The sequence below is a fragment of the Girardinichthys multiradiatus genome, chromosome 17 (assembly GCF_021462225.1).
Source record: "Girardinichthys multiradiatus isolate DD_20200921_A chromosome 17, DD_fGirMul_XY1, whole genome shotgun sequence".
Classification (NCBI taxonomy): Eukaryota; Metazoa; Chordata; class Actinopteri; order Cyprinodontiformes; family Goodeidae; genus Girardinichthys; species Girardinichthys multiradiatus.
In genome coordinates, this window is record NC_061809.1 from 14,104,218 (window position 1) to 14,120,852 (window position 16,635).

Here is a 16,635-nt window from a genome sequence, read left to right on the forward strand (position 1 = left end):
GCCATATTCAAATGCTGCTTTTGTCTTATCTTGAAAACCACAAATGAAAACAAAAGTTGTTAAGCAAACTTGTTTTTAAAAACACATAATCATGTTAAGCCATAAGCACCCTAAGTTTGAAGCAAGGTTAAATAAAGTTGCTTCGTATGCAGCAAACATGATTCTACAGTGCAGGAAAATTGTATTTGCCAAGTGTTAATACAGCCAAGTGTAACACAACGTGCTTTGCAAAGGTAAAAAACAAGATTGTCATAGAAATGCAGCCAGATTTCTGACCAGTGGACCTGACCATAGGGCATGAATACTTTTGCATGCTCTGTGAAATAAATATTTTTTGTTTCTGTCATCTTTTATTTAGATGCAAGTGTTGGTCTACTGCCCACAAAGAATTAGCATAGAGTAAATCAAATTTAGAATACTGAATGACCGAATAATCTCTCTTATGTTTAAAGCTGCTTACAGCTGTATGGGTGTCCTTATCTGAAACAAGGAAACAATAAACCAATGTTATGCTTGGCACCAATTAGGACTGAATTAAACATGGGATTGTGGTTAAACTAATACCAGATCAAAATGTGTATCCCAGATGTTTAATGTGGCCCTAAATGACAGAATGACAACTGTTGTCAGTGTGCCCTTGCACATTTAAAATATAACTGGGTTATTGCAAGGATGATTTCCTGTATCGTTGCAAACATCTTACCTTATGTTAAACTGCAGTTCGGAATAGGTTATAATCCATCTGTACTCTATTAAGGCCACAAAGCCCAGTAATCTCTTGCAACCTTTAAAGCACCCAATTTTCTCAGAGAAAATGTTGTTTAATCTCATTGCAGGCAATATCATGGGTACAAATCTACCAGTTTATCATACTGGTGAGGAGGGTGTCTAGTAAGAAGCAGTGTGTCGTGTTATAAAATCATAAACCCCTTCCCCTACCCAACAATTTGAAGGTCAGGGCTGTTTGCACAGGGGGTTAAATGCCACATAAATTAATTTTTTCCCCTGTCAATCCCCGCTATCCTTGTTTCCCATGACAGTAAAAACATGCTCAACCCCCATCTTTACCCGACATTCTATCCTCCACCCTGCTTTCATTTCAGCATAGAGTTGAAATGGATTTGACAGTGTGAGGTTAATAAAGATTACCCCCAGAATTATCATTATGTGATTACCTTAATACACAGCAGAGATCAAAAGGAACCAGCAGTGAGTAGGACTACATTTGGAGGAACTTCCTGTGGGGACGTGCAAAGACATGAAAGACCTGGCTTGTACAGCTCCACCGGATTGGTTTAGTTTAAGTCTTCCATCCTTTCAGTTAATTGATATACACATCCCAAGATGGAGTTTGGACCATAACTGTCATAATCTGCCTGTGTTAGGTTTTTTATGTTTGTGTTCTGTTTACCTTCTTTGCACTGCCATGTTCTTTACTTGCTTTTTTCTGTTCATTCGGGTTCATTAGATTCATTTTGTTAAGTTTTTGTTACTTCCCAGGATTCCTGTGTTGTGTTAGTTCATATTCCCTTATACCCTTATACTGAGAACCCTGTAGGTTCTCAGTTCAGTTTATGATTAAATTTTCAACTCACCTTCTGGCTAGATGCTCTTGTTTGCACTTTAGTCCTACAACCCATGATGACAACAACAAAGTAAGGCAATATGCAATTGAGGGCGACAGTACTTCAAAATGCTTTTCTCTCCATTTTAATACAAATACAAATTTCATAAATATGTTTTCAACCAACTGTGCATAGAATCAGTTTGCTGTTTTACACCTGCTCAAGGTTTAGTAAAATATCTAAACTGAGAGCACAAGCAAAGGGAAACGTTGTGTGAAAGAGAATAACTTGATCATCTCTGGGACAGAGATACAAGAATACAAGAAGCTGCTGGAACATTCTCATGTCCACAAGAATGTGGGCTTTATGTCCCAGAAGGACTGAAGGCTGTCTTTCAAATCAAAGGGTCCACCTCAAAATCAATACCTATGAACTTTTGTTCAGTAAAAGTGGTAAATATTGACTTGCAGTAAAGACTTTAGGAATGAGCATTAAAAAACGTAAAATTGTTTGACGACCATGTCAACTGGCACATTACATTGCCAGAAGTATTGAGGAACCTCTATAAACCATTGAATTCAGATGATCCACTCAGCTCCAGTGCAAATTACTTTAAATCATCAGTTGTTAAAGCAGAAACAAACTGACAAATAGTCAGTATAAAACCAAAACTGCTAAAATAAAAATTGATAATTGGACGAAATTACCAGTTTCAATCACTTCCATGAATACAGTTGGATAATCAAGCTCCTAGGAATGTAGACTGGTTCTACAAGCAGTGTGAATGAGTCGCTCTGAAGAGCTCGGTGAATTCCCTTTTGGACCATTGATAGGATTCCACCAGTTCAGTAGGGAAATTTGAGAAATTAGGAAATCTTCTCACCACTAAACATTTCACAGTCAACTATTTGTATCATAGCAATGTCAAAGCAACTGGGAAAAACCAAAAACTCACTAATTTCATGGTAGACCATGAAATATAATAGAGCATAGAGGTGCAGAAGTCTGCAACTTTCAGATAACTTCAAGAACAATGCAGGGAGACCTTCGTATTCTGGGTTTCTATGGGCAAGCTGCTGCGTCCAAGTCTTACATCACAAAGTGTAATGAAAAATATTAAATGTAGTGTTGTAAAGGTGTTTCCCTGCTCCCGTACACTTGACCTAAATAAAAGGGGAATTGACAGGCTTCTACTGTACCTAATGTCATGCTGAGGAGGTAATGCTATCATTTCAATCAGACATGCTGGAGCAGAGACAAATCTAAAACATTAAGAACAGTGGGCCCAGGGGACCAGGATTTAGAATGGTCAAATATTCCCATTATGGACAGGATATCCAGAAAGGATAAAGCTAATATAGCTGATATAATATAAATTTGAAATGTCATTACAATTAGTTACTTAAAGAGAACAACGCCCCTGTAAAAACACACATGCAGCCTGTTTAGAGAACTACTAAAGCTCTTTTACATGAAGCTCTTGGTATAGTTTTTCCATTGTCCAGACCTAGAGCTGATGGAAAATATGTGCTATTGGCACAAAAGTTGGAATTCTCCAAACACTAGATATTCCTTGTTTATGACTCTTTAGAGTCAGCCCTTCCTTGTCTTGATGTTGAAAGCCAGGCTAGTAAATGAGCTTACAGATTAGTAAATCCATTTGATCCACCCTGACCAGCTTTCAACTGCGCTTTGATATTATTGGAGGTCCTTATGTCAATGTCATTTTAATTTCACTATTCAACCACATCTTATGTTGTTTAGATGGAAGGCAGTGTTTACTTTTCTGTGTATATAAAACATTAATAATAATAATTAAAATATTTCTTTTTTTGTTTTTTTGTTTTTCGTTTTTTTAACAGGAAGTGGAGCTCTGTCGTGTGCACAGCCAGGACAAGCTCGGTCTGACACTGTGTTACCGGACCGACGATGAGGAGGACACTGGCATTTATGTCAGCCTGGTACAGAGAAACCACTAATACCGCATTGTGCAAAATTTAACCATCACTTTTTGGTTTTATTTGACTTGTCATTTTTAAAGTCACATTGAAGCACTTAAAAATTCCAAATTACTTAGCAAAAGTCTTGTTTTGGGACTCATTATTAGTCTCTTTGGAGCAAGGAGTTATTAGAGGATGTCATGAAATTCCATACTCATTCCCATATCTTCTAAAGCTGAGAGCGAGTTGAACTAAATTATTGAGGAAGAAGGAAAAAATTGTTTTCCAGTCAAACATCAACTCAGAATGAGATACGCATGACCTAAAAGGAAGTCAGGTTTGAAATGTGATTCATTTCCTTCCATTCTCATTTCTCATCCTTTAACATGTTGTTATTATTTTAATTAGCTCACAGCGGCAGTTTTCTCATTCTTTCCTGCACAAAGTTTTAAATGACTTATTCTCCCATTCCCTGCCACTCATCTAAATACCAAACACGCAAAGCCAGACAGGAATATATTACAGAGATTCTCCTAATTCACTTGATTGTCAGCTGAAAAAAAAAATCCCCTATTGCAAAAGTGTTGATAAGGCAGAATAAAAAACTAATTATTGAGCTATCCAAGAGAAACCCAAATCATGATGGTTTTCGGAGGAGTTTAGCCAATGGCAAATAAATTAGGACATCACTAAGTCTGACTGCAGGTGCAGTTTCAATCCTATTATGAAGACAAAGACACGCTGAAAGGAAAATAAGAGCTGCTCTGAGGATTAGTTTCCCAGCACAAGGACATGTTTGGCAGAATTACAGCAGTCTATTTAGCTTCTTCCGAATCAGTTACATTTTCACTGTATAGTTCCCTGCAAAAGGTCAAAATTTGAAACATTTTGTCAAATTACAACCACTAACTTCCATATATTACATTGTATTCAGTCCCTTTACTGTGATACCCTTAATGAAAATCCAGTGCAACCAATCACTTTCAGAAGTCAAACAAATAACAGTGTCCACCTGTGTGTAGTTTAACCCTTGTCTAAATTTTGCTATTATGTTGTGTTCTGTTGATCATAAAAGAATAATCCAAGCTTCGAAAATATCATATAGCTGTTTATTCTATCATCTGAAAATGGAAAGAGTATGGCACAAATGTAAACTTACCAAGACGTGGCCATCCATCTAAACTGACAGACTGGGAAAGGTGAACATTCAAGAAGCAGCAAAAGGTAGCCATGGAAACTCTGGAGGAGCTGCAGAAATCCCCAGCTCAGGTTGGGATATCTGATGTCAGGACATAGGTGTAGACTCTCAGATATGACAACAATAAATACCAATCCTAATCTAAAACGCAGATCACCTTAGACACACCATCCTGGTTGTGACAAATGGTGGTGGCAGCATCATTTTGTAGGGATGTTTTTCTTTACCAGGGACAAGGAATTAGAGGTAATTTTCATGTATGCATTTTTTTGTGTTGAGTTGTTGTATAAAATCCCAAAAATATAACATGACGCAATTTGGAAAGATTTTGTGAGGCCCTATATCCAGTTTGCTGCTTTTCTGGTTTTTCACTTGTTTCTCTTGAAACTGACAAAAAGCTCCAAAACCATTGGAAACATACTGCGGAAACTGTCTTCCAACAACAACACACATTTATTTTTGTCTGTATATTTGATATGAAGAATACAAATGCTAGTCTTTGTCATTAAAATGCATGTCTGGGTCGCATTGATGCAACTTTGGGAAATGCATAATTTTATTTTAGCCCTATCTACATTTCTTGTTTTCCTTTTCTATGTTTTGCACACCCTGCTAAGACTTTTGATCTTGCACATTGGGGAAACAACAAAGTTTATGATGTGATGCTGGTGTAGCGTATGTGCATATTCACTGGGATGCCTTTTGAAAAAGAGGATGCATTGAGCTATTCTGCCATAAACATACAAGATTTTGTTTAAGGTGTTTCTGCTTTTCTTTTTATTATCTCAGTCCCCATTGTCTTTATAGTTGTGTCTCCAACACGAGTGACACACTATTTATGTAAAAACCTTCATGTTAAATCAGCAGTTGTTTGTTACCATCTTCTAAAACAGGAATTTGAATCGACCCCAGTATGACAGACTGCAAAAACCACTCTAACATATGAAAAATGCAGGGTTGAGAGTGAGGTTAAAAAGATATCGTTACTTTATAGGGAAAAGCAGTGTTTTCTGCAAACAGCACATATCAAAGTGCAGTTAGAATATGAAAACTTGCAGCTGTATTTTGGAGGATGAAGACACACACTTAGTGACTACCTGTCAGGAATGATTTCTGTGTTCTTTTGTGCAGGTGGAGCCGAACAGCATAGCAGCAAGAGATGGACGCATCAAGGAAGGAGATCGCATTCTGCAGGTGAATCATTTAATTTCAGTAACAACAAATCCACAAACATCAGATTATGTCATATTTTTACAAATTGTATCTTTTTTTCTATTACTTCTCAAATAATTGCAACCCTTTTATTAGTAAAAAATTAAAATTCTCCGAGTGGAAAAACCTCCTGATAGATTCTCTACTCTTTTAGTTGGACATTCTTGTAAGAGAATAACAGAGCTGCTGGTGTCTCGAGTCTGGGCAAGGATATGTATATTTAATCACCTCGCTTTATCAGGGAAATTAAGTCCTTAGTTGCAGTTTTGCAAGCACTACATCATCTGGGGGAACACTTTCTTGCTCTGACTCTCATTATGCAACCCCCACCTTCCCATCCACCACCATGGGGTCAGAGACTGCGGGTAGATTTCATTTTAACAAAGGTCTGTCTTTGGAAATGTAATTGGAGCAGAAACCCAAAAACATGAACAAATAATTTTGGTGTAGAAGACATGTAATATCTCAGGCTTGATGTTTAGTTTAAAATATGTCTATAATCATATTGATTAATTTTAATAGTTTTTTTTTAAACATTAAACTGTACCAGATTGTATAGGTATCCCTTGTTTTTCTACTGAACCACTGGAATAACGAACTGAAAGAAAATAGCTTCCTGGCCTCAGCGATGCCATTAAGTGGCACCAGGTGTCTGTAACCAAGGTGAACCATCTCTTGTTAGGCCCTACCAACTTTTAACCTAATGTATTGTTGTAGCTAATTTTCTTCCTATATTCCAGAAATATCGTGTGAATATTTTGTTTGGCCTGCAAACACATTGAAATTTCAGCCTTTTTTCATATGCACTCTTAGTCTTGACTTACAGGAAATTATGTTCATGGATGTGCTCATTTACGGAGTATGAGGTCGGAAAAAAAGTATCAACTAGAGGTTATAAAACTGCTTAGGTAGTCTATATATTGCAAGTTGTGGCCATAATATTCACTATCATTTATTGTATTTATTAATTTTTTCCCCATAAAACACTTGATGTTTAATGTATGGTTTCATGTTCTATTTTGGTTAGAGACCTAGGAAGTACGACATTTATTGTAAGTAACTGTCTACAGATTGATCGATCAAGATTGTGTGTCCAACTTAGGATCTCTAGCTTCGTAAGACTGTGACATCTCAATCCCAATTTAGAAAGTTTCCATTTTTCTTTTAAAGGTAAAATTATTAACATTGAAAATATTTGTTTTCTAGCCTTCCTATTGTTATTGGTCAGGAATTACTTATATTAGGAGCAGGATTTTAAAATGTTAAACAGGATTTTACAATTATATTTTAAACAAAGACAAAGTAATTCAAGGGTTGGCACTGACTTTATCCTTCAGCTATTACCCTAATACTAAATCTAAACATCAGTCTCTGAGGGTGTTCCCTAAGGTAGATATGGATCAATATAAGTGAAAAACTTTGCTATAATACATTCAATGTTGCTATTATCTGCTATGGTCTCATTCCATGTTCAAAAAGTAGCAGCCCAAAGTAACTGCCTGGTATATGTCTATACAGAATATACTATAATTTTACAAGGTTTTGTGAAAACATTTAGTGTTTAAAGACCTCTGATTCTGAATATAGCTAACTTTCAGTCATCTTCATTCAGTAATGATTCCAACACCAAAAAGTGTTGTTAGTGTAACCTGCTAGCACATAGGCACACACTAAATGGAAAAAAGATCCAATTTGTAGGTTTTGACAAGGTTTCCGGTATTGATCCATCAAGTTTTAAACCGATTGATTCTGGTCAACAACAAATTTCTCAGTGCAGATGTTTATGTGCATACAGATCAGAAACAATATTGGATTTTTGAGTTTTAGAATGACCAGTAAGTTTTGGTCAATCTGAAAATATGGTCACCGCTCTGATTCTTGTCACTGGCTGATTTCTATGTAAAACTGATATTCATTAATTCACTGATTGAAAAAAACAACTATATTTTGAGTTTCCAAACAGCCAGTCAGCAGGGCCGGTACATTTTGAATTTTGTCCAATCCTGGTCCTGGATCTGTTAAGTCAGATCCCTTGGATAGCACTGCTAATCTCAATAAAGTGACATTTCGAGTAGCTTACAGTCCAGGTAGAAGACTCTGACTCATCTTTATTAATTGTATATTGACCTCTAAGTATCTCCATTCTCTTGGTATGTTGTTTGCTTCCTCGTCCTATGAATGATTGGGGGGACAAGGCCTGCTGTACTCCTGGCCCTATTATCTTCCTCTGACAGCCCCATTACTCTAGTGAGGAAAAGATGAACGCCACTTGTCAAAGAACAGTTAATTGTATGTCTGGATGGTGTGGCAAGAGCAGAGTTCCACAACTAACTCCCTCCCCTGAGTGTGTAGCCTCTCCTGTGTATTCATATTAGCAGGAAGTGGCAGCACAGAGGAGGAAAGGCAGACAGCAGATGAGCCATAGGGACGGATTACAAAAGAAATGTGTGGAAACGAAGAATAATGGACAGTGAAAATGTATTGATAGGGAAAAAAGAAAAGAGATTTAGAGTCAAAAAAGATCGATCCACACAAAAAAGTAATCCATTTCCTCCTGCAATCTAATTGCATGTAATTTAATGGACATATGGATGTGCAAATTTTCTTTCCCTTATGTAATGCTGCTGGTCCTTGGTGTGCAGATAAACGGCTTTGAAGTGCAAGACCGGGAGAAAGCTGTTGCTTTGTTGTCAAGCGAAGAAGCAAAGAGCATCACACTTGTGGTGACAAGGCCAGAGATCCAGGTATACACACGTACACACCCACGCAGTCCTCCTACCCTGTCTTGACAACCTGTGTCATGTCAGATAAAAGCATTACTTCTAGAGAGCCTTTCACTTTTCTTTACTGTCAAAGTGATTGTTTGGAGATTCAGCTCGCATGCACACAGACATATGTACAAAACCTGAAAGAGGACTCTGACAAGATCTTGTGATTGCAGCTAGAGGAGGAGGCTGTGTGGCTGGATGATGAGCAACAGCAACTTGTTGAGGAGTTGAAGATGGAGATTCTCGAGGAGAGGAGGAAGCAGAGAGAACAAAGCTTTGAGATGGCAGATAAGGTGAGGTGGTTCACTGAGTGAAACACATAAAAAAGAGATACAAATATCCAAAACAGATTTAGCAGAGGAAGGAGGGTGGCATTGCTACCTATGCTGTATGCAACCAAGTATTTTGAACATAATTTAATTTAATTTTAACCTATTTTTCTAATTGAATATGATTATATGTCCCTTGTAAAGACAATGAATATCATAACAATACAATATCCTGATGTATTTGCTTGTAATTGTCCCTAAGGCCCCATTCACATGGAATTAAGACCACTCCATGAACTAAAGGACTCAATTACTATTTAAATTTCTCCAAACCAAGGCAAATTTGAAAACCTTATTTCAGTAAGAAGACAATTATTATGTTACCAAACTCTTAGGGCTCGCTAAATAGATTATTCCTAGAATCTTTCCCAGCCATCTTTCCACAAAGCATGTAACTTCTTACATTGTTTCTTTAAAATTAAAGGAATTTCTCTAAAAATACAGGAGGTTTCTTCACCCTCACCACCAGTTTGAGATTCGCTGTGCAAGATGCAGCTAGATGGGTTTTCTGTACAAAAGGTTGTGCAGAGCAGTGTGTGACATTCTTTGCAATGATTATTAGTCATTATCCCAAGGGGAGCCCAGCACATACCAATCACCAAGGGCCTGGTGGTGGCATTGTATTTATTGGTATGAAAATTGTGGATTGTTTTTTACAGCTGCTTGATGAAATCATTTTGGTTGCAGCTAGAGCAGTTATGGTATTGCATGTGCAAAGCAGCCACACATAGCATGGGTATGATAAATTCCATCCCTGTGATAAGGCTAGCATTGTCAGTCCTGTTTCAAATTTGAGCTGGTGTTGATTCATGCAGGAGCTTGGTAGTATTACTGGTAACCAAGGGTAGCTTTTGGTAGCCAGGTAGAAGTAGTGGTAGCCATCAGTGTGGATTGACATGGCTTCCACTGCCACTACCAAGCTCCTGCATGACCTACCAAGAACCCAAAAATGATTCCGCCACTATAATAAATCACAACCTTGTCACCTGTAGTCTGTGGATTCTCAAAACAATCAAGGAGCTCTCAGGCTAAATCAACATGGAGTGTGATCTTGATGCACCCCAAAGGACATTTCCAAGACCCTGCATTGACCATCCATGTTCTGGTGGATGTTGTGACACAGTCTTACTTTGGAGTAAAGAGAGCCTTAAGAGCAGATTTAATTGATTCCCTGTGTCCAGAAAATACATATATGAATATGCTTTCCACTGATACTGTAATATTTTGAAAAAAAGAAAACAAAAGTGTGGGCAAACAATTGATGATTACATTTATAATTAGAACAGCTAGGAATATCAAAGTTCTGTACCTTACCCTTTGATTTTAATAGGCAATGCGCTCTGAATTCACATTGAACTTTGGCATTCAACATTAGTAATGTCAACTTAAAATTCCACAATTTACATTTGTGTAATTTTTCCTTCGTATTGTAGTTGTGACCAAATCTGTAATGAAACCCTTAGTACTTGTAAATTGATTAAATATCCAGCAATAATGGGAGTCTCTTTTTCTTTCTTTAAAGCTTCAAGGTGATGAGGACATGACAACAGACACAGCCACCTATTCTTCCAACAATCAAGACAGTGGGTTTGGGCGCAGCACAGACAGTCCTGAGGACCAGCCTTTATTGGCAAGACTTTATAGGAGGAGCCCAGCACACAGCCTAAGGGATCGATGGCAGTCACAAAACTCCCACAACAGGCGAGGGACTGCTGTGCCACAGGAAGCCCAGAGCACAAGAATGCATTCAACAAGCCAAGGCAATGAAAGTGTAGTGAGTATTCGCAATGGTGGATGTGGAGTCCGTGGTTTAGAGAATTGCTTCCAGCAACTCTTGGAGCTTAAGTGCCAAATCCGTAACGGAGGTGAATGTGGGGTGTACTCCATTCGACACAGTATAGAATGTAGTGTCACTGGGCAAGATGGAGGGGATGGAGATAGTGAATGTGATGTTGGTGCAGGGGTTGGGGTAGAGCGAGAGTTAAAGATGCTGAATGAAGAGCTGCGTAGCATTGAATTAGAATGCCAGAGCATCATGCAAGCCCACCAACTACGCCAGTCCCAACAGCTTGAGCAATCACAGTCTGCACTATGTTCACCAGGAATGAACATTAAAAATGGACAAAAGCGGCATGGGAGGCTGGCTGACATTCACGAATACCCAGAAAGGTCTGACAGCGATAGAGTTCGTGAGAAGGACAGCTCCAGTGCCTACAACACAGCAGAAAGTGCTCGGTCAACTCCACTAGGCATGGAGCGATCCCCTGATCATTCCCTGCAGAGACAGATCAGCATCACCAACCAGAAAAACCTCAGACTGGCCTCTGCTGCACAGTCCTATCCCATTCCTATCCCCAATCCTGAAGGCACACATAGACCTTGTAGGCCAGCAGATCAAAGTCCAGTTATCCCCAGCAGCCCTGACCAGAGCAATCCTTCACGGTCTGAGTCGGACCCAGCATTACCAGCGGATGATGAAAGAAGTGACAAAAAGGGAAGGAACAGGGACTCAAGGAGAGCTCTTCCCTATGGTGCTTCATATCAGACAAGCACCTATCATGGCCAGGGAGGATCCAAACAACTTCAGGTTTGTATCATCAAAAACATATATGTCCATGTAATGCACTGCTAAGTAAGGCATTTGTAAATAACATTGTGCTGAACATCATCTTTATTGCAGAGCTACATGCAGCTGCTGCAGCAGCACTCATCCCTAGAGTACTCGCAAAGCCAGCTGAGCCTCCTCAGTGTCTGTCGAGATCCTATGCTCCATAGTGGCCGTGCAGGAGAACCTCGTTTGGAGTGGAAAGTCAAAGTTCGTGCAGATGGAACGCGTTATGTCGCACGGAGGCCTGTTCGTGACCGCATTCTGAGGGAGCGGGCGCTTAGAATCAGAGAAGAGAGGAGTGGAGGCATGACCACAGATGACGATGCGATGAGTGAGATGAAGATGGGCCGCTACTGGAGCAAGGAGGAGAGGAAACAGCATTTGGCAAGGGCCAGGGAGCAAAGAAAGAGGAGGGAGTTCATGCAGAAAAGCCGCATTGAATGCCTAAAGGAAGGACCGGTGAGCGGAGCTGAGGGCAGAAAGGAGATCAACATCTTGGAGCTCAGCCACAAAAAGATGATGAAAAAACGAAACAAAAAGATTCTGGACAACTGGATGACCATCCAAGAGCTGATGAGCCACGGGGCCAGGGTGCCGGAGGGGTCTAAAGTCCATAATGCCTTTCTTTCTGTCACCACTGTTTAAAAGACATGTTTAAATGCTTGATACTGACATTTTATGTCAGGTATATCACTATTTGGTTTTGAAAACTGTCACTCTGTGAAAGTACTGTAAATCAAGAAATGTCATTAATATGAAATTCTGTAGCATTCTCGGAGCAGCTTTTACTAACCATTGAAGAATGTTCAGCAATCAGTACATGCCAGCCATTAAAATCATGTCTGCAGATGCTTTTAAACTGGACCAATCTTTTTGTTGATGAAGGGATACCTAGTAGCATGTTGGTTCAATCAGATTTATAAAACATGAATGGACCAACAACTTTTTGTATATTCTGTATTGTGTCTCCATACCAGTGTGTCTGTTTCATAGTATATGAAGCAATTTTACTTGCCTCGTTCAAGTTGGCCTTTTATATGGGGAAGATTGCAGTATTTTTTACGCTTTGTAATCTCAAAACGTTTTGTAAGGATTTTTTTTTATGCAGAATGTCACTGTATTGTAAACGACTATTGTAATTTCCTATTTATATTTGTATCACCAAACCCATCACTGTCAAGGTGAGACTATTTGATTGTACTATAGCTAGTGCTGTATGCCAGAGCAACAAAACAGAACATGAGAAAGCTCAGAAGAAAAACCCTGCTGGAGACAACACCTTTATACTGCATTTGTACCACAGTCAGAGTTGTCTCGTAAAAGTATGGCAGCCAGTTTATAGCATTAAAATGTCAATATGACAACTAAAAGAGACATTTTAGACATGAGTTTGGAGGGTTCTTTGAAGAAACATTTACCTCAACCTACAGTTAAAACTGAATTATCAAGAATTCAATGTTTTGCGAATGAAATCATTGACTGATACTTTAAAGTATGAATCTGTGAGTTATGTTAAAATGTAAATCGTTTTTTTAATTTATATTGTTTACTGTTTTTATTGTAAATCAAGGTCACTGTCTCTGATCCTCTAAAGTGGCTATCCTGGGGAAAGCAACACTTTTTAATGAGCTGGGAAAACTTTGTATCATATTTTCAGTCTTTCAGCTCAAAACTGCTGTTTTTTACTGTAAGAGGCCTCAAATTCAGTAACTGTTGATAATTATGTTTGTAAAATTGAATAAAGAAAGCAACAGAGACGATAATGATTAATGTTTATGTTTTTATCCACGTTTATGTATAGCATCTGGTGACTGACATCATACAGTTAAAGATTTAGCTCAAAGCCTCAAAGAAACTAGCTAATTAGCTCATATCTGTCCTCTGCTAACATGTTGTTACAAATAACGAGGTTGACTTTGTTTAGTTTGACAAGGCAGTGGTTTATTTATTCAATATACTTCAATGAGCTGTTATTTTGTGTACTAGCTTATGACTATGCTGCACTAGTTTGATCTTTGCTCGCACTAGTTCAGTTTTCCTGCACTAATTCAAAAAACTTACTAATAACACTTGTTGAAACCTAGTGGCACTATTGTCTTACTAGCAGGAGCAGAAGTTCCACTAGTAAGACAAAGTTCTGCACTAACACTAGTAGCACAAAAGTTCACACTAGTAATCTTTTTGATGCATTAGTTGACAGCTACACTAAACTAGTTGACAGCTTTGTCATACTGGTGAAGTAGTTGGCATTAAAAACTCAAAACATGTTGACTGGTCAACACATTCTGCCCACTAATTTCATGGTAAACTTAAAAAAATTAAAATTTTGTCAAATCGTAAAGCCTCACATGTACATTATTTGATTGTGCAACAAAAGAAATTTCAACCGAAGTTCAGGTGGAGGTTGTTATTGATGCTCTTATTCCAAACAGTTTTGTTACTCTAATGTGCACAGGCTGACATCACTAGTCCTTTCATTTTCAACTGTCTCTCCAGCATGCTACATTTTAGCAAGACCTGCGCTGGATGTGTAAAAGCATAACAGTGGATGCAGCTGAAAGTCTCACTTTTCTACCCATATTTGCATGTTAGCGTTTAGCTACTCTTAAGTAATTTAGCTGTCAAAACCTTATTTTGACAATAACGTCTGTCACCTCACTCAAACTTTATATGTCAGTCTACAGTTAGTATTCTCACAAGATGTAGTTTGGTGCTAAAAAAGTCACTCCAAATGGTATAAATGTGTTCGTTTGAAGGAAATTCTAAATCCTAATAAACAATTTGTCATTTCACTCAGACACACAAAAAAAAATGAGCTGCAGCTGCTCTACTTAAACATGCAAATGTAATGTTTACGATAATTGTTATAGATTTGATTTATTGACATAACCAACAATTTCAGCAGACATTTTGTATGGGCAGAGGACACATATAAATTAAAAAATGCCTTTTCTTTCCTGAAAAACCTTATGCACAAAAACCTCAGTGATCTGGCTGCTAACGCCAATAGAGCTATCTGCCATCACTGTGAAATTAACTATGCAGTGTCTTCATCCCTCAGCCTTGGATTGTTCCTTGCCTTGCAGACAGACACTGTTTTTGGTTAGGAGATTATTATATTGTTATTATTCACCCCATGCGTTAAATTTGCTAAAAAAAAAGCTTTAAACCAGTGTCACTGGTTTAGATTTAGACATTTATTATTAAATGTTAATTTAAAGTGTCATTGTCATGCTCTTTAACTGTTATCCTCCATCTGATTGCTTGTGCTCTGTTTTACCTGCATATTTTGTTGTTGCTGTGTTTTATTTTAATGTAATGTATAGTACGCACCATGTTCAGGCTAAAATAGGATTCTCTCTCATTGGGTTTTCCTCAGATTAAAAAATAAACTACATTCATGAATTCATTATTATTGTATTATTCATATTTTGGGGTCAGACATTATAGTTTCATGAAAGAGTAGGTTCTGCAATTTAATTAAAACAATGAGTTGCATAAAAAAAGTTTACTTATAATTCATATGATTAAAATAGATATTCCAGAGCCTCATTTACCGCATGAACTTCTGAAATTTTATTCCAGGAAATATTTATCAAAATCAAAGCAGTTTGATGTTGTATGGCCTAATTGCACGCATGGTGATTTACACTGTCGTGGTCCTGCTGGCCCCCTCTAGCCAAGACCTACAGCATGCGCTGTGGCGGTTCGCAGCCGAGTGTGAAGCGGCTGGGATGAGGATCAGCTCCTCCAAGTCCGAGGCCATGGTACTCGACCGGAAAAGGGTGGCTTGTCCTCTTCAGGTTGGAGGGGAGTTCCTGCCTCAAGTGGAGGAGTTTAAGTATCTCGGGGTCTTGTTCACGAGTGAGGGAAGAATGGAGCGGGAGATCGACAGACGGATCGGTGCGGCTGCCACAGTAATGGGGGCGCTGTGCCGGTCCATTGTGGTGAAGAGAGAGCTGAGCCGAAAAGCAAAGCTCTCAATTTACTGGTCAGTCTACGTTCCTACCCTCACTTATGGCCATGAACTTTGGGTCATGACCGAAAGAACGAGATCCCGGATACAAGCGGCTGAAATGAGCTTCCTCCGTAGGGTGGCCGGGCACTCCCTTAGAGATAGGGTGAGGAGCTCGGCCATCCGGGAGGGGCTCGGAGTAGAGCCGCTGCTCCTCCACATCGAGAGGAGCCAGTTGAGGTGGCTCGGGCATCTATACCGGATGCCTCCTGGACGCCTTCCTTGGGAGGTGTTCCAGGCACGTCCCACCGGGAGGAGGCCCAGGGGACGGCCCAGGACACGCTGGAGGGACCATGTCTCTCGGCTGGCCTGGGAACGCCTTGGGCTCCCCCTGGAGGAACTGGAGGAGGTGTCTGGAGAGAGGAACGTCTGGGCGTCTCTGTTGAGTCTGCTGCCCCCGCGACCCGGTCCCGGATAAAGCGGAAGACGACGAGTACGAGTACATTGAACAGTGCAGTCAGATTCAGTTATTTATTCAAATTGGATAAAACGTTTTTCTATCTAAGGAAACCCAGCACATTGCATCCAGTCAGTGACTTGCAGCATTCACTCCTCCTGGATGAGCATGTAGTGGACAGTCACTGGCGTTGACTTTGCAGCAATCCCTCATACTGAGCATGCATGTAGCGACAGTGGAGAGGAAAAACTCCCTTTTAACCTCCAGCAGAACCAGGCTCAGAGTCACGACTGACTGGGGGTTTGAGAGAACAGAGAAGAGACAGACAAAGAATACAGAAGCACTGATCCAGGGGTACTTTCTATGGGAAGTAAAAGTAAATGTTAGTGGATGTAGCTCCTTTAGTCGTTTCATCCAGAAAGAAAGAACAAATAAACTTTGAGCCAGTTTTCTAGGATAGAATCTGAAAGAGAGCACATATAATTAGTTACAGTAAAAGCTCAGTCAATTGCCATGTCTAGGAGAGAGAAAGGGTTAAACACTGAAAGACAGGGCCAAGTGGATCATATCCAAAGTATTTTTAATTCTAAGAGTTATGTGCTT

At 39.2% G+C, this 16,635-nt stretch overlaps 1 protein-coding gene across 1 annotated transcript in view; it reads left to right on the plus strand.

Moving 5' to 3' along the window:
* The window catches only part of pdzrn4 (PDZ domain containing ring finger 4), a 46,071-nt gene extending 31,041 nt beyond the window's left edge, over positions 1-15,030 (plus strand). Inside the window, exons 4-9 of the mRNA XM_047389243.1 lie at positions 3,428-3,526; positions 5,835-5,897; positions 8,558-8,659; positions 8,857-8,976; positions 10,535-11,599; positions 11,693-15,030. Coding sequence (XP_047245199.1) covers positions 3,428-3,526; positions 5,835-5,897; positions 8,558-8,659; positions 8,857-8,976; positions 10,535-11,599; positions 11,693-12,265 — 2,022 coding nt within the window. The 3' untranslated portion in view covers positions 12,266-15,030. The remainder of the gene's footprint in view (positions 1-3,427; positions 3,527-5,834; positions 5,898-8,557; positions 8,660-8,856; positions 8,977-10,534; positions 11,600-11,692) is intronic.
* Positions 15,031-16,635: the final 1,605 nt, after the last annotated feature.